This window comes from Ornithorhynchus anatinus, chromosome 5 (genome assembly GCF_004115215.2).
Source record: "Ornithorhynchus anatinus isolate Pmale09 chromosome 5, mOrnAna1.pri.v4, whole genome shotgun sequence".
NCBI lineage: Eukaryota > Metazoa > Chordata > Mammalia > Monotremata > Ornithorhynchidae > Ornithorhynchus > Ornithorhynchus anatinus.
Window position 1 is genome coordinate 6,345,469 of NC_041732.1, and position 22,155 is coordinate 6,367,623.

The 22,155-nt window shown below is 49.2% G+C and overlaps 1 protein-coding gene across 2 annotated transcripts in view; it reads right to left on the reverse strand.

The window, feature by feature from the left end:
• MEGF11 (multiple EGF like domains 11) overlaps window positions 1-22,155 on the reverse strand; it is a 195,375-nt gene that overhangs the window by 109,551 nt on the left and 63,669 nt on the right. For both annotated transcript variants that reach the window (XM_029066601.2, XM_029066597.2), the window contains exon 4: window positions 20,359-20,459. In XM_029066601.2, coding sequence (XP_028922434.1) covers window positions 20,359-20,459 — 101 coding nt within the window. The remainder of the gene's footprint in view (window positions 1-20,358; window positions 20,460-22,155) is intronic.

Here is a 22,155-nt window from a genome sequence, read left to right on the forward strand (position 1 = left end):
CAGTGAATGTGCCCGTTTCTTGTTATAATGTACTCTCCCAAGCACTTTAGTATAGTGCTTTGCACACTGTAAATGCTCAATAAATGTAATTGAATGAACAATTGCATGAATGAATGAATGAATGAATGAATGAATGAATGAATGGAGGAGGGAAGTCAACAAAACAAGAGCTGAAACAACTCATGGGATGCTTATCACTAATTCCCACATAATTGCCATCCCTGATTCCCTCCCTTCTGAGGTGATTCTGGAGAGAGGGACAGCGCTCGGCATTCAATTCCCTTCAAAGTCTGAGGGCTGAACTCATGGCTCCTCTGAGAACCGAGAGGGCTGATTAAGAAAATTTCAGGCCTCCATCTGACAAGCCGGAAGGACACGGAGGTCTGAAAAATCTCCTGGCCGAGAACCTCAGGAAGACAGCCAGCTATTTATCACTCTCTAGGCCGGCGCGGAAAGTGATGTTCCCCGGTGATAAGGGCGAGATAGAACGCTGTAGCGTGGTGGGGCTTCCTGGCTCCACAACCCATGTTAATTCCATCTTCTAAGGGCCTGTCTCCAGTCCAGTGGGATGTCACTCAGGCTGGGGAGGGTCTACAATCAATCAGTGGTATTTATTGAGCGCTTACCGTGTGTGCGGAACACCGGACCTTTGGCTTTAAAAGCACTCAATCACTCTTCCCTCATCTCGCTATCCTCCTACTGCAACCCAGCCCGGACACTTGGCTCCTTTAATGCTAACCTTCTCACTGTACCTCCATCTCACCTATCTTGCTACCCATCTACTCTGGCCTGGAACACCCTCCCTAATAATAATTGTAGTATTTGTTAAGTGCTTACTATGTGCCGGGCACTGTACTGAGCGCTGAGGTGGGTACAAGCAAATCGGGATGGACATGGTCCCTGTCCTAAGTGGGGCTCACAGTCTCCATCCCCATTTTACAGATATGAGAACTGAGGCCCAGAGAAGTGAATAGACTTGCCCAAGGTCACACAGCAGACAAGTGGTAGAGCCGGGATTAGAACTCGTGCCCTTTTGACTCCCAGGCCCATGCTCTTTCTACTATGCCATGCTGCTTCTCAGTCTTGATATCCAACAAACTTGTTACTGAAAGCACACCTCCTCCAAGAAGCCTTCCCTGACTAAATCCTCCTTTCCTCTTCTCCCACTCCCTTCTGCGTCGCCCTGACTTGCTCCCTTTATTCATCCCCCCTCTCAGCCCCACAGCACTTATGTCCATTATCTGAAATTTATTTATTTCTATTAATATCTGTCTCCCCCTGTAGCTCACTGTAAGCTCTTTGTAAGTAAGGAATGTGTCTATTATATTGTAATCTCCCAAACGCTTAGTACAGTGCTCTGCAGTTGATTAATAGGATTGACTTTGTTGTCAGGGATCATATCCCTCTGTTATGGTGTGCTCTCCCCAGCGATTAGTACAATGCTCTGCACACAACGAGTGCTTAAAAAATACTCCTGATTGATCAATTGGGACTCAAGTGCATAGTGTAAAATACTAATTGTGGCATTTAAGTGTCTACTATGTACCAAATGCTGTACTAAGCCCAAGATGATCAGATCACATGGGACTCACAGTTAAGGGGAAGGGAGAACAGCTACTGAAGACTCATTTTATGGATGAGGAAACTGAGGCCCAGAGACTTGAAATGACACACCCAAGGTCACACGAGGCGAGACTAGAACCCAGGTCCCCCCCCCCCCCCCCCCCCGACAGCCAGGCCGGTGTTCTTTGCTCCAGGCATCTCTGCTTCTCTTGCGTGATAGGGCAGAAGGCCTGGAGGCTCTTCTCAGTCCTCACAGCTTTCTGTCAGGGAGGATTCCCCCCACTGAGCGGTTCAAATCGATGAGCGGCGCCCTCAGCATGAAGGCCCGAGCTTTTCGAGCTTTTCGGCTCGTTAATGATGTTAATGTCGCTGCTGAGTCAGCAGGTGCCAAGCCTGTGACCGAAGCAACCCCCGACCCTCCTCCTCCTTCTGAGTTCCTCGCACGGATGGAAGGCCGGCAAATTACTGCCCAAGCGATGGATTTTTCTTTGGGAAATCGATCTTCCGCGCTCACGAAGAGAGCAAGTCTCCACACCCCCAATGAAGACATCAGTCTCTCAGGGCCGAAAATGGTCTCAAGTCCGGCAGCGTGTAGAGGAAAGTCCTTCCTGGGGAAAGCCGGAGCCTGAGAAATACAGGGCCTACTGACCTAGCAGCAGTACGCCGAGCAGATAGAGCACGCTCTTGGGAGCCAGAGGTCGTGGGTTCTAATCCCGGCTCCACCACTTGCCAGCTGTGTGACTTTGGGCAAGTCTCTTCACTTCTCTGTGCCTCAGTTACCTCATCTATAAAATGGGGATTAAAGCTATGAGCCCCACGTGGGGCAACCTGATCACCTCGTATCCCCCCAGCGCTTAGAACAGTGCCTTGTATATAGTAAGCACTTAACAAATACCACCATTATTATTATTATTATTATTATTATTAATCCCGGCTCCGGCACTTGTCTGCTGTGTGACTTTGGGCAAGTCACTTAACTTCTCCGGGCTTCAGTTACCTCATCTATAAAATGGGGATTGAGATTGTGAGCCCCATACGGGACAGAGACTGTGTCTAACCTGATTAGCTTGAATCTACCCTGGAGCTTAGAACAGTGCTGGCACATAGTAAGCCCTTAACAAATACCATAAGTAAAAAGAGCACTGGGCTAAGACCTTGGTACAGAACAGTACAACAGAGTTGGAAGGCACGTTCCCTGCCCACAAGGAGTTTAAGGTCTAGAGGACTACTAAACAGGATCAAATAGTAATATTATTACTTTGTGATGGAGTGGAGGGTGGGTTGGGGAGAAGGGACTGAGAAGAGGGCCCAAACTGCAAAGTGTGATCTAGTCTGTCGATCATTCATTCATTCATTCAATTCATCCATTCATATTTATTGAGCGCTTACTGTGTGCAGAGCACTCTACTAAGGGCTTGGTAAATACAATACAGCAAATAAAGAGAGACATTTCCTGCCCTCAACGGGCTTACAGTCTATTTGGGGAGAGACAGACATCAATGCAAGTCAGTCAATTGTATTTATTGAGTGCTTACCGTGTGCAGAGCACTGTACTAAGTGCTTGGGAGAGTACAATAGAATGATTTAACAGAGTTGGTAGACACATTCCCTGCCCACAACGAGCTTATAGTCCAGAGGAGGAGAAAGACATTAATATAAATCAATAGAGACCGAGTGACGTTCTCTAGCAGCACCCTGCCGCCCCCCGCCCCCCACCAATTTCTTTTGCGCCCTACCCTCTTGTCCCCCATGTGTCTAGCACCCTCCTTTGGTTGTATTGTACTCTCCCAAGAGCTTAGTACAATGTTCTGCACACAGGAACCGCTCAATAAATACGAATGAATCCCCTTCCCCACAAGCCGGCCCCCCTCAGCTCACTCCCATGCAACCCCTCCCCACACATCTCCCCCGCCCCATCCTTCTCATCTTGTTGTAGGCGTCCCCTCTCCCCACTCCCCCTGCAAGTTCACTCCCATTCAACCCTTCCAATGCCTCACGCCGCCCCCAACCCATATACCCGCCGCCCCATGCCCGCCCCGAGCCTCAGACAAATGTGGCCTGAGGAATCCCTGTTTAATTATGAGAAATCTTCCCTACATCCTCTAGACTGCAACCTCATTATAAGCAGAGAACATATCCGCTAATTCTGTTGCACTGTACTCTTCCAAGTGCTTAGTACTGTGCTCTGTACCTAGTAAGCACTCAGTAAATACCACTGATTGCTTGATGGATGGATTGATTCCCATTTCCTCAGCCGGGCCATCTCAACCGCCACCCCTAAACGTTTACGTTGCTATCTCTCTGTGTAAACCCATTTGTGGATCCACTGCTTGGCAGAGTGCTAGGAATAGAGTCAGTTTTTAATAAACACCACAGCTCATAAATCCCATAAACGCCTGCTGGTTTTAAGTTGAATTATCCATCTAAGAGCTAAATCTGGTGCTACTGACTTAGTGTTTTAATCTTTTTTTTTCTTTCTAAAGCCCTACAAAAAATAAAAGCTGCCCGTGTTGGAGGAAGGTGCTGGTGGGAGCAGGTGCTACTGATTAGCCCAGGAAGTCCAGCTAGATCTAGAAAAATGCCAGAAAGTCCACCCAGAGAAATCCTCCAGGCTGGGTCTCCCCACTGTTTAGATTTTCCTCACCTCTGAGGAAGATGAGACTCTTAGCTGTTGGCTTGGGGGAATAACTCAATTTCTTGCCAATGAGCAGTTCCTTCAAGAGGAGTAGTTAGAGTCACAGTACTATTCAGGTGGGAGGGGGAATCTTTAAGATTAGGAAAGTTCCCTTGGGGGTCTGAGTGTGGAGGGCGTTGGTTCAACACCCGACTCCGCCACTATCTGCTGTGTAACCTTGGACAAATCACTTCACTTCTCTGAGCTTCAGTTACTTCAATTATAAAATGGGGATTAAAACGGCGAGCCCCATGAGGGACAGCAACTGTGTCCATCCTGATGACCTTGTATCTACCCCAGTGTTTAGCAGAGTGCCTGGCATAGAGTAAGCACATAACAAATACCATTAAAAAAAAGAGGGAAAGGAAAGACCTAACTCCCTCAGAATACGATGCATGAGGGCTGAGTCTGGAGGCAGGAGAATGGAATTGGTTTTTTGGGTTTTTTTAAAATTTTTAATGGTATTTCTTAAGCGCTTACTGGGGTAGGTACAAGTTTTATTAGGTTGGAAACAGTCCCTGTACCACATGGGACTCACAGTCTAAGTAAAAAGGAGTGAGATTTAATCCCCATTGCACAGGGGAAACTGAAGTACAGAGAAGGGATGTGCCCAAGGTCCTAAAGCAGGCAGGTGGCAGAGCCAGAATTAGAACCCAGGTGCTCTGACTCCCAGGCCTATGCTCTTTCCATTATGCCACACTGCTTCTTGATGACCTAATAATAATAATTATGGTACTTGTTAGGCACTTACTATGTGTCAGGTACTGCATTAAGCACTGGGGTGGATATCAGCAAATCAGGTTGGACAAAGTTCCTACCCTATGCGAGGCTCACAGTCTCAATCCCCACTTTTCAGATGAGGAAACTTCCTTTGACCTTCTAAAACTGTGAGTCCTTGCATGCTCTATCCCCTTTAGGTGCTCATTAAAGGAAGGGATGGTATTTGTTAAGCGCTTACTATGTGTGAAGCACTGTTCTAAGTGCTCGGGGGATACAAGGTGATCAGGTTGCCCCACGTGGGGCTCACAATCTTAATCCCCATTTTACAGATGAGGTAACTGAGGCACAACTAAGTTATGTGACTTGCCCAAAGTTACACAGCTGGCAAGCGGCAGAGCTGGGATTCCAACCCATGACCTCTGACTCTCAAGCCCAGGCTCTTTCCATTGAGCTACGCGCTATGTTCATTCATTCAATTGTATTTATTGAGCGCTTACTGTGTGCAGAGGACTGTACTAGGCGCTTGGGAGAGTATAATACAATAATAAACAGTCATACTCCCTGCCCACAACCAACTTCCAGTCCAGATGTTGGTGTTGAAGGCCCCTGGTGACTTTCTCTCCCTCTCTTTTTCTCCCCCTCTCCCCACCACCCCTTCCCCTGCACAGCCTGGCAACTCCACCCTCAACACCACACCCACAATCGCTCACCCAGAGGCCTGCAGGGCAAGGCTGGCACCTTTCGGGGCCCAGGGGTGTCTCCGGCCCGCTGTGAAGGAAGAGACCATCAGACAAGCCTGCTGCATCCAAGGCCAACGAGAGACCTAATAAAATGCAATTACACAGATCCCGCCAGATGACTTTCACTCCCCTCTCACAGAGGAGCATTGATTTTTTTGTTTTTCATGTAAGACCTTGTCCTCGCTTTCGCCTGCTTTCATCAACTGTAGCAAGAAGCCCCTCCTTCCGCTCCCCCAGCCCAGTTCCTCTAGATGAAGCGGCTCTGCCACTTTGCTGCGTGACCTTGGGCAAGTAGCTTCATTTCTCTGGGCCCCAGTTGCCTCATCGGTAAAATGGGGATTAAGACTGGGAGCCCCATTTGCGATGGGGACTGGGTCCAACTTCATAAGCTTGTATCTGCCCCAGCGCTTAGTACAGTGCCTGGCACGTGGTAACCAGTAAAGAAAAAAATACGACATGCACAGTCACTGCCCAAAGTGAGCTTCCGGGCTAGAGTCCTTCCCTTTTACCGGAGCCGGCGGGGAGCTTCCAGGAGAAGGGATTGTGTTGAATGAAACGAGGCTAGTGGGCCTGGGACCGACAAGTGGGACAGAACGACTTTTGTTTCCGCTAACGGGATGTGGATCCAGGCAGCACCACAGATTCCCAGCAGCCAAGGCACCCCCACTTTTCCCACTAGGCTTGGGTTCTAATGGTGGCTCTGCCAATTGTCCGTTGCGTGACCTTGGGTAAGTCACTTCACTTCTTGGTGCCACGGTTCCTTCATCTGAAAATGGGGATTCAATTTCTGCATTTGACTTTGTATCTACCTCAGTGCTTGGCACCTGAGAAATACCACAGTTATGATGATGATCATTAGCTGCTGGGAGGAACACTTATGATGTGCCCATTTACAAAGGAGTTGACCAAAGTGGCGCCGTAATGTGGCTGAATGGTCTCAGGGGGCTGTGGATCCTGCCAAATCCTCCAGGAAGCTGCAGCTCCTTATTAGCCCATGTGGCACAGTTGAATTGTGGTCTCTTTCATCTGTAATTCCAAGCCCAAGCTCCCCCTGCTTCCCTGGCCTGAAGTTGGCATCATTACCCCAATCAATCAACGGTATTTATTGAGCACTTCTTGTGTGATGTAACGCCAACTCCTATGCCAAACCTAATCACTCATGCCCACGTCCTGCCACTGGACTGAAATGCTCTCCTTTTTCCTATCCGACAGACGATTACACTCCCCACCTTCAAAGCCTTCTTGAAAGCAGATCTTCTCCAAGAGGCCATCCCTGACTAAATCTTCATTTGCTCTTTCTCCACTCCCTTCTGCGTCACCCTGATTTCCTCCCTTTCCTCCCTCCCTCTCTCAGAGATACAGAATGTATGTATACATCCATAATTTATTTATATTAATGTCTATCTGCCTCTTTAGACTGTAAGATCACTGTGGGTAGGGAATGTGTCTCGCAGCTTAGTGGCAAGAGCATGGGCTTGAGAGTCCAAGGACGTGGGTTCTAATCCCAGCTCTGCTACTTATTTGCTGTGTGACCTTGGGCAAGCCACTTTATTTCTCTGTGCCTCCGTTACCTCATCTGTAAAATGCAGATTAAGACTGTGAGCTCCACGTGGGACAACCTGATTTACCTTGTATCTACTCCAGCGCTTAGAACAGTGCTTGGCACATAGTAAGCGCTTAACAAATACCATCTTTATTATTACCAATTCGGTTCTATTGTCCTCTCCCAAATGCTTTGTACAGTTCTCTGCCCACAGTAAGTGCTCAGTTAATACGACTGATGATGATTGATGCTGTACCTCAGTCTCGTCCCTCTCACCTCCAACCCGTTATCCACGTTCTCTCTCTGGCCTGGACCGCCCTCCCACTTCATATATGACAGGCCGTAACTCTCCTCACTTTCAAAGCCTTATTAATATCATATCTCCACCGAGGGACCTTCCCCTCCTAAGTCCTTATTTCCCCTACTCCCTCTCGCTTTCCTTATTTCACTTTAGCTCACTGATTTCCTATCATAACCCTTCCCAGACACTCTGATCCTCTTACACCAACCTACTCACTGTAACTCCGTCTCATCTATCTCACCGCCAACACCTTGACCATGTCCTCCCTCTGGTCTGGAACTCCCTTCCCCTTTATGCATGGCAGACCACTGCCCTTCCCACTTTCACACCTCCTCCAAAATTCCTTCTCTGACTAAACCCTCCTTTCCCCTCCTCCTTCTCCCTTCTGCATCGTCCTTCCACTTGGCTCTGTCCCCTTTAAGCACTTGGGGACCCTCAGCCCCACAGCACTGATGTATACGTAATTCAACGCCTGTCCTCCCCTCTAGCACTTCGTACAGTGCTCTGCATATAGTAGCTATTTAATACATTTTCTTGGTGGATTGATTTGCAGAGCACTGGAATAAAAGGTTCTGGACCTCCAAGCCACCTGGCCCGGGAAACTCGAGTTGATGAACATCACCTATCAAAGCCAAACCACACCTAGCTAAACCTTCTCCCTGGACCTCGTTCTCATCTCTCCCACCTGTGACCCCCAGCTCCCGCCTAACTCTTCCCATATCTCATCTGCCACACGGCCTCCCTTCCCATCTTCCAAGCCCTTCTGAAAGCCCACCTCTTCCTGGAGACCTTGTATTTTTTAAAGTGGTATTTGTTAAGCGCTTACTATGTGCCGGGCACTGTACTAAGTGCTTTACACTGCCAGGCACACAGTAAGCACTGAAATACAATTTTTAAAAAGTGATGGGGTAGATAGTTACAAGGTAATCAGGTTGGGTATGGTTCATATCTCACATGGGACTCACAGTGTTAATCCCCACTTTTCAGATGAGGTCATTAAGGCCCAGGGAAGTGAAATGACTTGCCCAAGGTCACACAGCAAAGTAGCAGAGCCGGCATCAGAACCCAGATCCTCTGACTTTCAGGCCTGTGCTCTTTCCACCGGGCCACACTGCTTATCATCATTAATCTCACTGAGTGCTTACTGTGTACTGAGCACTGTACTAAGTGGTTGGGAGAGGATAACAGAGTTGGTAGACACGCTCCCTGCCTGCACAGAGCACCGACTCCGGCCCAACATCCTGGGGGGTGGGGAGGGAATGCGGGAAAAGAGGGAGCAGCATGGGAGCGGGAGCCTCACGGATCACTAAGAGCCCGCTAGGCCACCAGTTGAAGCCAAATAGCTCCCTTTCCTGGAAAATAATAATAATTATGCCTAAGTGCTAGGCACTGTCCTAAATTCTCGAGTGGATACAAGCAAATAGGGTAGAACACAGTCCCTGTCCCACATGGGGTTCACAGTCTCAATCCCCATTTTACAGATGAGGGAACTGAGGCCCAGAGAGGTGAAGTGACTTGCCCAAGGTCACACAGTAGACAAGTGGTGGAGCCGGGATTAGAATTTATGACCTTCTGACTCCCAGGCCTGTGCCCTATCCACTATGCCATGCTGTGAGGAGAAGAAAAGGGATTTGCTCAGGGGAGAGGTCACGGGTTGGATGAAATTACAATAGGAGAAAGGGAGGAAGGGGGGGAAGGGGGAGAGTGTCTGGGTGTTTGTGTGTGTTTATGAGAGAGAGAGAGAGTGAGAGCTGGCTCAGGAAATCCCTTCTAAAGGTCATTTTGATTTTGTTTTTTGTATCTCCCTCTCCTCTTGAGTCTCTCCTCCTCTCCTCAAAAAAACAAAACAACACATAAACTCAGATGAGGGGGGCCTGCAGATGGCAACCAATCCAAGAAAAAGTCAATTCATTATGAAGGAGCAGAAGTCTGCTGGGGGAGGCCGGGAAGGACAACGAAGGATTAAAACTTGAATTTCAAGTGTGTTCCAAACTCCTTTATTGATCCGAAGTGGTGAATCCGAACATGCTGAGAATTTCAACCAGCCCTCAAATTTCTCAGCTCGGCATCTCCCTCAGGAGCCTGAATGGTGAGGCTGGAGAGGGGAGAGAATCATCATGAACCCCACTTACTGCAGGGAAGGAGAAGGCTGGGAAAGAGAAGCGGGAGGAAGGCAAAATGAATTAAGAGACCAGGTGCCAGGCAGGGGAAGGAAATAACCCACCTCGGTGGATGAAACAGGGACGTAATCTGGGGCCAGGCCTCAGAAGCAATCTCTCTGTATCATGAACTGACAAATGTGTCTACCAACTCTGTTATATTGTTTTCTTGGACTCTCCCAAGCACTTAGTACAATGCTCTGCACGCAGTAAGCGCTCAATAAATACAATTGATGATCGATTGAGGGATTGCCTTCACCTTAGCTGGGGCAGAGAGAGGGCAGAGGGAGGAGAAAGGGCAGAGAGGAGTTTCCCGGAGAGCCGATGGCAGGATCCCAGCCTTGGTCATCCACCACTCTTTCTTGTCCTTTCCCCATTCCCCCTTCTCCGCATGTCCCCTCCCGGGGGCCAGAGTGGGCAGGATCCACCCCAGGGGAGAAAGAATCTCTGAGTTACCGGATAACAGAATGTCTGTTTATTGTTATAGAAAAGCAGCGTGGCTCAGTGGAAAGAGCCTGGGCTTGGGAGTCAGAGATTGCGCGTTCTCATCCCGGCTCTGCCGCTTGTCAGCTGTGTGACTTTGGGCAAGTCACTTAACTTCTTTGGGCCTCAGTTCCCCCATATGTAAAATGGGGAGTAAGACTGTGAGTCCCACATGAGACAACCTGATTACCTTGTATTTACTCCCAGCGCTTAGATCAGGGCTTGTCACATAGTAAGCACCTAACAAATACCATCATCATCATATTGTGTTCTCCCAAGAGGTTAGTACAGTGCTCTGTACACAATAAGCACTCAATAAATATGATTGATTGAATGAATGAATGAAGATAGCCCTTTTTTTTGTCTTTTCTTAAATGATATTTGTTAAGTGCTTATCATGTTTCAGGCACTGTACTAAGTTCTGGGGTAGATACAAGCTAATCAGGTTGTCCCACATTGGACCTCGCAGTCTTAATCCCCATTTTCCAGATGAGGTGACTGAGGCCCAGAGAAGAGAAGCTACATGCCCAAAGTCATACAACAGATGAGTGGCAGAGCCGGCATTAGAAACCAAGCCCTCCTGGCTCCCAGGCCCGGGCTCTATCCACTAGGCTACGCTGCCTGTCATCCCGGTGCTTAGAACGGTGCTTGGCACGTAGTAAGCGCTAACAAATACCATCATTATTATCGCTTGTGATAGACTGGTGAGAGGGCAGCCCCACGCTGAAAAGAATGGCGGACAGAGAAGCGAACAACCCCAGAACTGCTGAACCGGGTCTGTGGGGCTAGGGGGGCATGGCGGGGGGTAGGTTCAGCCTTGGGCAGGGAGGCGGTCAGGCCAGCTGATCATCACCGGTGGCCATTAAAAGTCTTTTTATTTAGAAGCACACTTGACGGCTGCTGTTGGGGGGGTGGGAGGGCGGCGGTGCTTGTACCATATGCGGGGAATTACAAGTATTGTCATCCAACCAGATGGCAGGAAGCTGTAGAATTGCCACTTCCAGAATGCAGCTGTTCAGTACTCAGCCGTACGGCTCCTAACGTAGAGATGAAGCGGGGCCGGGCGTGTGTTTCTCTTCAGGAAACCTGATTTTATCCAAAGTCGACTTCCTTCGACGGCGGGGTAACAAGCCCCCTAGACTCAGGGGATGCAATAGCCGTGGCCCGTCCGAGGTTCCATAAGTCTTTCAGCGTCACCCCCGGATGGCATGATCGAGGCCTGGCTTACCGGAAAGAGCATGGGGCTGGGTGGTGGAGGACCTGGGTTCTAATCCTTGCCTGAGTTACAGGGAAGAGCCCGACCTGGGAGGCAGGGGAACCTGGCTCTGCCATTCTCCTACTGGTTGACCTTGAGCAGGTCGTCCAACTTCTAGTCTTCTAGTCTGTAAGCTCGCGGAGGGCAGGAATGTGTCTGCTTATTGTTATAGTGCACTCTCCCAAAAGCTTAGTACAATGCTCTGCACACAGTAAGTGCTCAATAAATACAATGGAATGAGTGAATGAATGTACTTCTCTGGGCCTCGGTTTCCTCATCTGTAAAATGGGGATTCAATACCTGTTTTCTCTCCTACTTAGGCTGCAAGCCACAAGTGGGACAGGGACCGCATCCAACCTTGATTAGCTTGTATCTACCCCAGCGTTTAGAACAGTGCCCGACACATAGTAAGGGCTTAACAAACACCAAAATCATTATTATTACTGAATGCTAAAAGCAAAGGGTGATGGGTGGGGTGGGGGCATGCATGTCTTGCTTCCGCTATACTCTCCCAACCCCTTTAGTAAGGTGGAAGTAATAATGTTAGCTACTGAATGCAAAGCACTGCGATCAATCAATGGTATTTATTGAGTGCTTACTGTGTGCAGAACACTGTCCTAAGAGCTTGGGAGAGTATAGCAGAATTGGTAGACATTTTTTCTGCCCACAACGAGCTAAGCACGAGGAAGAATTTGGAAGAAGCCCATGACACCACCCTTGCTTAAAAGGAGCTTCCACTCCAACAGGGGAAGACTGACATAAAACTACAGATGAACAGCGAAATTGGAATGAATAAATCAATCGTTTCATCGACGATACGTATATACACAATTGCTAGAGGGTGGATGGAAATACATAAGGTGTTTTGCACACAGTAGAAGAGGCTTCATCAATACTGTTGAACGATTGATGGATGGGAATTAGGAAGCTGAGGAGGCAATCACTAAACCTTCCCCCAGTGATTCTAATCACTGCCGCCGAAATACAGGGAGCCAGGAGGGGGCTGGGGAGGGAGATATTATTAATACTAAAAATGGTAATAATGATAACCTCCCACTGGAGTGGGAGCTCCTGGTGGGCCAGGATGGTGACATGAGCTTGTGCTATTTATGTACCATATTCATTCAATCGTATTTATTGAGGGCTTACTGTGTGCAGAGCACTGTACTAAGCACTTGGAAAGTATAATTCGGCAACAGATAGAGACAATCCCTACCCAACAACGGGTTCACAGTCTAGAAGGGGGAGGCAGACAAGAAAACAAAATAAGTAGATAGGCATCAATAGCATCAAAATAAATAGATTACAGATATATGCACATCATTAATAAAATAAATAGAACAATGTTTCGTACTAAGCGGTAGGGTAGATAAGCCCAGAACGGGCAGGAAACATGCCTGCTAATTTTGATATATATTCTCTCCTAAGTGCTCAGTACAGTGCTCTGCACATAGTAAGCACTTAATAAATATGATTGATTGATACAATACAATCAGGATTGTGTATAGATTGTACTTGTAGATACACAGTCCCTATCCCCACTCGGGGCTTGAAGTCTAAGCAGGAGGATTAACAGGTATTGAATCCTCATTTTACAGATAAGGAAACTGAGGCCCAGAGAAGTGACTTGTCCAAGGTCACCCAATAAAAAAGGGGCAGAACTGGGATTAGATGCTGGGTCCTCACTCCACTCAGGCACACTGCTCCCAATCAATCAACAAATTAATTAATCAACAGATGGGTACGAAGCTCAAATCAAACCACCAGCCCAATCCCTGGAGCTGTCCACGCTCCCCTTGATTCTATTTATTGCCATTGTTCTTGTCTGTCTGTCTCCCCCAGTTAGACTGTAAGCCCGTCAAAGGGCAGGGACTGTCTCTCTCTGTTGCCGATTTGTCCATTCCAAGCGCTTAGTACAGTGCTCTGCACATAGTAAGCGCTCAATAAATACTATTGAATGAATGAATGAAAAAAATGCTAAGGAGTGTCTGAAAATGGAGGAGGAAGTGACAAAGAGACCTGTGACATGAATGCAAAAACACCCCGGGCAGAGCGTGGTGCTGAGCCTGAGTTGCGAGGGCCTCCTCCCCGCTGACCATGGGGGCACAAAGAGGAGAGAAAGAAGAAGCCCTCAGAAAGGGTGGCCGCCTCAACCCTAGTCATGACCAACTTCTCCTATGGATGTTTGATGTAAGTCTATTGTGCAAAGAACGAGATTAAAAGGGACAGGCTGAACAAAGCATTGGTTTCCCAGACAAAAGCGCCTCCATTTAGTAAATTAGGGGCTCTTTCCGTCTGACACACTTTTAAAGGGAAATTTTCAATTACCATGTGCTCGCAGGGCAGCGCAACAAAAGACGCATCCAGTGACTTCATCTCCAAAGCCGTGAGGAAGCATTGGAGATGGCTTTATGGAACGGAGATACTAATCTAGCCCAGATCATTTCAAAACAAAACAAAAAAAAAACAAAAAAAATCCCCTCTGGAGGGAATGAAGGGCACTTGAACCCTGAGTTGTTTAAAAGAGATTTCCTGCAGTTTATGCATCGACTCTGCCAAAAAGCTGAGCCTGGAAACAGATGGAATGAGCTGTAGATCACCCCGGGGGCACTGATTTACCGCCCCGACCCTCCGCGGTTTGTTTTGGGAGAGGGCTCGAGACGAGGGTTTATGCCGGGGGGGAAATATGGTCGATGGTCTCGGGCCAACTCCCCGCGAGGACCCCTCCTCTGGGAAAATCTTGAGTTGTGAGGCATCGCCCAAGAGTTTCCAGGTCACCCTCTTGGTAAACGTCACCTCACGAGAAGCAGCGTGACTCTGTGGAAAGAGCCCGGGCCTGGGAGTCTAGAGGTCGTGGGTTCGAATCCCGGCTCTGCCACTTGTCGTCTGTGTGACTGCGGGCAAGCCACTTCACTTCTCTTGGCCTCAGTTACCTCATCTGGAAAATGGGGATTAAGACTGTGAGCCTCACGTCGACAACCTGATTACCCTGTTTTTCCCCCAGCGCTTAGAACAGAGCTCGGCACATAGTAAGCGCTTAACAAATACCAACATTATTAAACGTGGTATTTGTGGTTACAGCGGAGGTGGGAGGGTGGGTGGGTAGGGATCCCCAGTATCCTACCCGCTGGACACCTGGGATTGGGGTCTGCTGGTCACCCACCGGCTGGGGTTTCAGTTCGGGCCTCCTTATCTGTTCAGCGCACCCTCAGTCCATCGGCAGTATTTATTGTGACCGACCGCTGCGTGCAGAGCCAACAATCAATCAAACATCAACAATCCATCAATCAATGGCTTTGCGTGCAGAGCCAACAATCAATCAAAAAGGTGTTTGTTGAGTGCTTACTATGTGCAGGACACTCTACTAAGTGCTCAGGAGACCAAAACACAACGGAATTAGCAGGCCCGCTCCCTGCCCTTAACGACTTCACGGCCTATAGGGGAAGAACAATGGGCTAAGCGTTTGGTAGAGTAGACAGACACGATCCTTGTCCATTAGGACTGATTTTCCTCCTCTTTGCACCGGGCAGGAGGTTTAAGAACCCGTCAGCTCTACATGTGGTGATTTCCCAACTTTTTCCCTAATTACCTGGTGTGTGCAGGGCTGAGCCTGCCAGGGAGTGCTCTTCACTGCAGCTCCTCACTGGAGCATCCAGGGTTCACTGGCAGTGGAGAGGACCGCCCTCCCCACACCCAAGCCAATCCACTACTGCCTCACCATCAGAAACGTCCGGCCAACCACCCACCCGAGTGACCAATAACTTCCAGCATCAGCAGAGACTTCAGCTTGGGGCCTCTGACGGCTTATTAGAGAAGCAGCTAGAGGCTTAGTAGCTAGAGCAAGGGCCTGGGAGTCAGAAGGACCTGGGTTCTAATCCCGGCTCTGCACCTTGCCTGCTGAGTGACCTTGGGCAAGTCATTTCACTTCTCTGGGCCTCAGTTCCCTCATCTGCACAATGGGGATTGAGACTGTGAGCCCCATGAGGGACAGGGACCGTGTCCAGCCCGATTTGCTTGTATCCAACCCAGTGCTTAGTACAGTGCCTGGCATATAGGAAGCGATTAACAAATGCCCCAATTATTATGATTATTGTTTTTGCCTCTGGATAGGAAGCTTTCACTACAATGTGTGCAACAGAGAAGTAGAGTGGCTTAATGGATAGAGCACGGGCCTGGGAGTCAGAAGGATCTGAGTTCTAATTCCAGCTCCGCCACTTGTCCTCTGGGTCAACTGGGGCAAGTCACTTGACTTCTCTGTGCCTCAGTTCCCTCATCTGTAAAATAGGGATTAAGACTGTGAGCCCCACATGGGGCAGCCTGATTATCTTGTATCTACCCCAGCACTTAGAGGTCTTGGTTGCCCCTCAAGGCCGACATCAGGGAACAGCTCCCACCCCTGAACTAAGCATGACTGAGATAGTGCCAATCCCACCCTCTCAGTGGCATTTATTGAGCGCTTACTGGGTGCAGAACACTGTACTCAGCACTTGGGAGAATACAACAGAGTGGATAGAGACATTCTCGGCCTACAACGAGCTTAAAGTCCAGCAGGGGAAGCAGACATTAATATCAACAAATAAATCACAGATATGTACATTTGCTGTGGGGCAAATACTAAGTGCCCAGAGGGCACAGGTTCACGGGCACAGATGACGCAGAAGGGAGAGGGAGTCCGGAAAAATAGGTCTCTTGGAGGAGATGGGGACTTAATAGGCTTTGAAGGTGGTGAGAATGTTGGTCTGGCCCATATGAAAGGGGAGGGAGTTACAGGCCAGAGGGAGGATGTGGGAAAGGGGTCGATGGTGAGGTAGATTAAACCGAGGCACAGTGAGGAAGCTGATGCTAGAGGAGTGAGCTGATTTCTTGAATTGATATGAAGGGGGATGGATGGGCAACCACTGAAGGTTCTTGAGCAGTGGGGAGATGTGGAATGGACTCTTTTTTGGAACGATCCAGACAGCTGAGTGAAGTATGGACTGAAGTGGGGAGAGACAGGAGGTGGGGATGTCAGCGAGGAGGCAGATGTGGGATAGGCTAAGTGCTTGGATCTGCACAGCAGCAGATTGGATGGAGAGGAAAGGGTGGATTTTAGCAAAGCTGTAAAGGAAGAACCAGAAGTATTTGGTGACAGGTTGAATGTGTGGGTAATATGAGAGAGATGAGCCGAGGAAATATGAGACTGCAGGGAAGGAGAAAGATCAGGGTGGAGATGTGGATTTGTAAATCATCTGTGTGGAGATGGTAGTTGAAGCCAGGGGAGCGAATGAGTTCTTCAAAGGAGTGGGTGTAGATGGAGAATAAAAGAGGCCCCAGAACTGAGCCTTGAGGGGCTCCCACAGTTTGAGGGGTGGGAGGTAGAGGAGGAACCTGCCAAAACGACTGAGAGTGAGCTACCAGAGGGATAAGAAAAGAACCAGGAGATGACAGTGAAAGTGAAGCTGAGATCAGATTAACGTTTTAAGGAGAAGAACCCCAAATTCAAACCTTCTCTGGCAGCCACTCCCATCCCCTCGTAAGTCTGCCTGCCTCACGGGATTCAGATCATGGTTCTCACAGGCCTGGGAGTGAGAAGGACCTGGATTCTTATGTCTGCTCCACCATATTTGCTATATGACCTTGGGCAAATCACTACACTTCTCTATCTAGAGAAGCAGCGTGGCGCAGTGGAAAGAGCACGGGCTTTGGAGTCAGGGCTCATGAGTTCGAAACCCAGCTCTGCCACTTGTCAGCTGTGTGACTGTGGGCAAGTCACTTAACTTCTCTGTGCCTCAGTTCCCTCATCTGTAAAATGGGGATTAAGACTGTGAGCCCCACGTGGGACAACCTGATTCCCCTGTGTTTACCCCAGCGCTTAGAACAGTGCTCTGCACATAGTAAGCGCTTAACAAATACCAACATTATTATCTCAGTTCCCTCATCTGTAAAATGGGGATTAAGAGTGTGGGATAGGGAATGTGTTGAACCTGATTAATTTGTGTTTACATCAGTGCTTAGAACAGTGCTTGGTGCCTAGTAAGTGCTTAACAAGTACTATAATTATTATTATTGAAAGGCAGATGGCTTTCAGAACATCCAATCCCTCTTCTGTGGACCCTTCCTAATAGCCCGTCCCATCCCACTTGGGAACCCAGCCCTTCCTCAGACTCCTTCAGATGGTCCCCGACCAACCACCAACCGTGAAGCTGCCCCCCCGCCTCCAAGTCTCCTGGAACGGGCCCGGGCCTGCCAGCATGGAACACTGGCTCCCCAAACTTTACACAAATGCCCACCTGAGGGGCAGCGGGCAGGGCCGGGGGCTTGGGCAGCTGGCACTACTGGCGGGGGCAGGGGGAGGCCTCCGGAGAATGGTTCAAACATTAACTAATTAAAATTACTGAGAGAATTCTTCCCATCCATCGCTCGACTCTCCTTGCTGATGTACCGATTCGGTTGGCAATTTCTCTGGGCCATAACTCTAATCTGAAGCGAGAAAGCGCTCCCATAAATCTTGCCTCTGCCTTAATGAATCTTGGGCACCCGCAACCCAGCCCGCCTCGGTGCCCGGAGAGAAAAAGGAGGCTGGAGGGGGAGGGGGAGAGGAAGTGGCAGAGATCGGACGAGCCAGCGTCCACAGGGACTGATCTCTCTTCTCGGGTCAGGATTTTCTCTCGTCTGGCGGAGAAGCAGTGTGGCCTAGGGAAAGAGCCCAGGCCTGGGAGTCGGGAGACCTGGCTTCCAATCTCAGCTCCACCGCTTGCCTGCCGTGGGTGACCTCGGGCAAGTCGTTTCACCTCTCTGTGCCTTAACTTCAATCCCCGATATCCTACCTGTGTAGACTGTGGTCCCCATGTGGGACAGGGACTGTGTCTGATCTGATTGTGTTGTATCTCCCTCAGTGCGTGCATAAGTGCTTAACAAATACCACACATATTATTATGAGGAGGAAAATCAATCTGGGCCGTCCCCAGCTCCCGCCTTGTTTCTGCTGAGAGATGCGTTTCCCGCGAAACTTTCCCCGCTGCCTCAATTCACTCAGCATTTTTCATTCATTCGCCTAACGCGATTAGGATTGAGTTTCTTTGGCATCGCTAGAGATTGAAGAATGGTGGTGGGGGCGGATATTCCATCATTTCATTCCTTCCACGGAGACACTCCCCTTTCCTAGCTCTGTTCTCCTGGAGCCTGTTTACCTCCACGCAATCACAAGAAGACCAATGATCAGGAGAATTCTGTTTTATAATTAAGAGGCAACTTCTCCCTTCAGGCGCAAACCAGTCCATTCCAGTATTCTCTACTAGGTCAGTCAGCTCCCTCACCGATGAACTCTTGGAAATAAAAAATCCCTTGTAAATCCCGGCCCATTGAGGGCAGCAGTTGAGAGTCGCGGGATCTGGGTTCTAAACCCGCTTCCGCCACTTGCCTGGTGTGTGCACCTGGGCGAGTCACTTCATTTCTCGATACCTGTTTCCTCATCTGCAAAATGGGGGATTCCACACCAGCCTCACTCCTCCCCTAGACTGCGAACCCCATCTGGGGGAAGGGACTGTATCTGATCTGATTATCTTGTATCTACTCCAGTGCATAGTACTGTGTTCGGGCACATAGTACGTGCTTAATAAATACCACAGTTTTTATTTTCTTTTTACTATTCTGCTGGGTGAGCGGTAAAGGATACTGGCTTGCATTCAGTTTGTTGCCTGGGCATCCTTGATGGCTAGCGACTGTGGAGCCCTTGTATGCAAGGTTGGGTTAAGGCCACTCTTGGTCTTGCTGGGACTACTTCCCACTGAAGACCCTCCCCCATGACAGGGAAAATGAGCCCGTTGATGGGTAGGGATTGTCTCTATTCGTTGCCCAATTGTACTTTCCAAGTGCTTAGTAGAGCGCTCTGCACACAGTAAGCGCTCAATAAATACGACTGAATGAATGAAAGCTCCATGAAGACTGAATCCTGTCACTTCTTTATTTTGGACTTCCCAAATCCTTGCTAGAGGGCAGGACATCAAGCAGGAGCTCAATAAGTAGTATAAGTCTCATGGACTAATGGAACGAACACGGGCTTGGGAGCCAGAGGACCTAGGTTCTAATCCCGCCTCCTCCCCTTCTCTGCTATGGGAGCTTGGGCAACTCTGTTACTCTGGCTCTCCATTTCCTCATCTGAAAAATGGGGATTCAATCCCTGCCCTGCCTCCTACTTTGAATGTGAGCCCCATGTGGCAAAGAAGCTGAGTCCAACCTGATGACACTGTATCTACCCCAGGGCATAGCACAGTGCTCGGCACAAAGAAAACGCTTAACAATACTACCACATTATGAGAAGAAGCGTGGCTGCCAAGCGCTTAGTACAGAGGTCATGGGTTCTAATCCCGGCTCCACCACTTGTCGGCTGTGTGAGTGCGGGAAAGTCACTTAACTTCTCTGCGCCTCAGTTACCTCATCTGTAAAATGGGGATTAAGACTGTGAACCCCACGTGGGACAACCTGATTACCTTGTGTCTATCCCAGTGCTTAGAACAGTGCTTGGCACATAGTAAGCACTTAACAAATACCATCTTTATTATTATTATTACAGCTCTGTATACAGTAAGCACTCAATAAATACAACTGACCGACTGAGTGGATAGACCGCGGGCCTGGGAGTCAGAAGGACCTGGGTTTTAATCCCAGCTCTGCCAAATGTCTGCTGTGTGACCTTGGAAAAGTCACTTCACTTCTCTGGGCCTCAGTTACCTCATCTGTAAAATCTGGATAAGAAGAGTGTGAGCCCCACGTGGGACAGGGACAGTGTCCAACCTGGTTAACTTGTATCTACCTCAGCGCTTAGAACAGTGCTTGGCATATAGTAAGCGCTTAACAAGTGCCATCATCATTATTATGAAATGCTGTTCCGCTTTCCGCTCAGGCCCTTGCTACATGAGAGGAGGCAGAGATCTGTACATACGTGTGCAGAAGTCGCCGTTCTCGTAGTATCCCGGGCAGCACTGGGATCGCCGGCGGTAGGTGGTCCTGAGCCTTCTCCGATAGGCCGTTTTATAACTTATCCTAAATCACAAGGTAGAAAGCCACTTGAGTGAACTGAAAATCGATAGCTCCTGTTAGAATTATATTTGTGTTAAGTTATAGCAAGGATACCATTCAATAATTACGTTAAAATGCATGGAGGCTTTTGATATTAAAGAACACAATAAAAAAAATCAATGGCTATCTTGACGCTCGCAGTATCGCGTGTATTTTAAATGGTGCTTGTGGAAACACACCAAAAGCCCCTCACCTTCTCCCATCTTTAGATCATCTTTTATGGTATTTTTTAAGCGCTTACTATGTGCCAGCCAGCATGCTAAGAGATGGGGCAGATAGAAGCTAATGAGGTTGGACACAGCCCATTTCCCCCATGGGGCTCACAGCCTTAACCTCTATTTTCCAGAGGGGGGAACTGAGGCCCAGAGGAGGGAAGTGACTTGACCAAGATCACACGGCAGACAGGCGACAGAGCCGGGATTAGAACCCAGGTCCTTCTGACTTCCAGCCCGTGCTCTATCCACTAGACTGCATTGCTTCTCTGCTGAAAAAACTCCAACACCGGCTTGGGGAAGGACTAGGGTGTTTCTTCTGAGGAAGCGAGGAGTGCAAACCACAGTGGACCGAAGTGGACAATCCACTAGACCGAAGGCTTCTTGAGGACACGGATTTCATCTACTAACTCTCTTGCACTCTCCCAAGCTCTCAGTACCGTCCTCGGCACCCAGAAGCTGCTCAATAAATACAAATAATTGATTGATTGATGCGAGTCACAGCATGGATCAGGATGAAGGGGAGCCCTCTGAGATGCCAGGGTCTCTGTCCCAATCTGGATGGCTGGGGCCTGCTGTCCTAGAATGGAGGATGAGCCTGGGGTCTAAGGGGCCCCTGGTGTGGGGAGAAGAGAATTCAGCCACATTTCCCCAGCAGCCGATCCAAGAGGAGGGTGAGAGGGGGCGGCGACTGGGATGACCAGATTAAGGCAGGGCCCGGCCGGCCATTGGGAGCCAAACTCCAAGTTCATCTCACCGATCTCTGCTCCCGGAGGTCTGCCTTGGTCACCAGCCTCAAGGTCCTCCGTCCCAATACGGTCAACTCCAGACCCCCTCGTTTTGTCCATCCCTCTCCCAACACCTGCCCCCATCCCCCATCTCCAATCCCTGCTCCCAGATGAGGCAGCTCCAAAGGCTGGGAATATTGAGGGGCTGCCCTAGCCCAAGCAGGAAGCAGACCTGCCCCCTTGTCCCTCTTCTCTCCTATCTGCACCACAAAGAGAAGCGGCAGATTTCTGCAGTAATTCAACAGATTTCGGGAAGCAGCATGGCCTAGCAGAGGCCTGGGAGTAAGAGAATGTGGGTTCTAATCCCGGCTCCGCCACGTGTCTGCTGTGTGACCTTGGGCAAGTCACTTCACTTCTCTTTGCCTCAATTACCTCATCTGTAAAATGGGGGTGAAGACTGTGAACGCTATGTGGGACAGGGACTGTGTCCAACTCGATTGTCTTCTAACTACCCCACTGCTTAGAACCATGCTTTTCACAAAGTAGACACTTAAATACCACAATTATTATTTTTATTATTATTGTTAACAGTACAGGCCCCGCCTCTGGGACCGCTAGCATCCCTGAGCTGGGGGAGCCTGGGGAGAAGTGGGGGTGATGGGGGGGGATCCCCCTCAGGCCGTGGGAAGAACTCACACTAGACTGTGGGGTGGGGGGAAG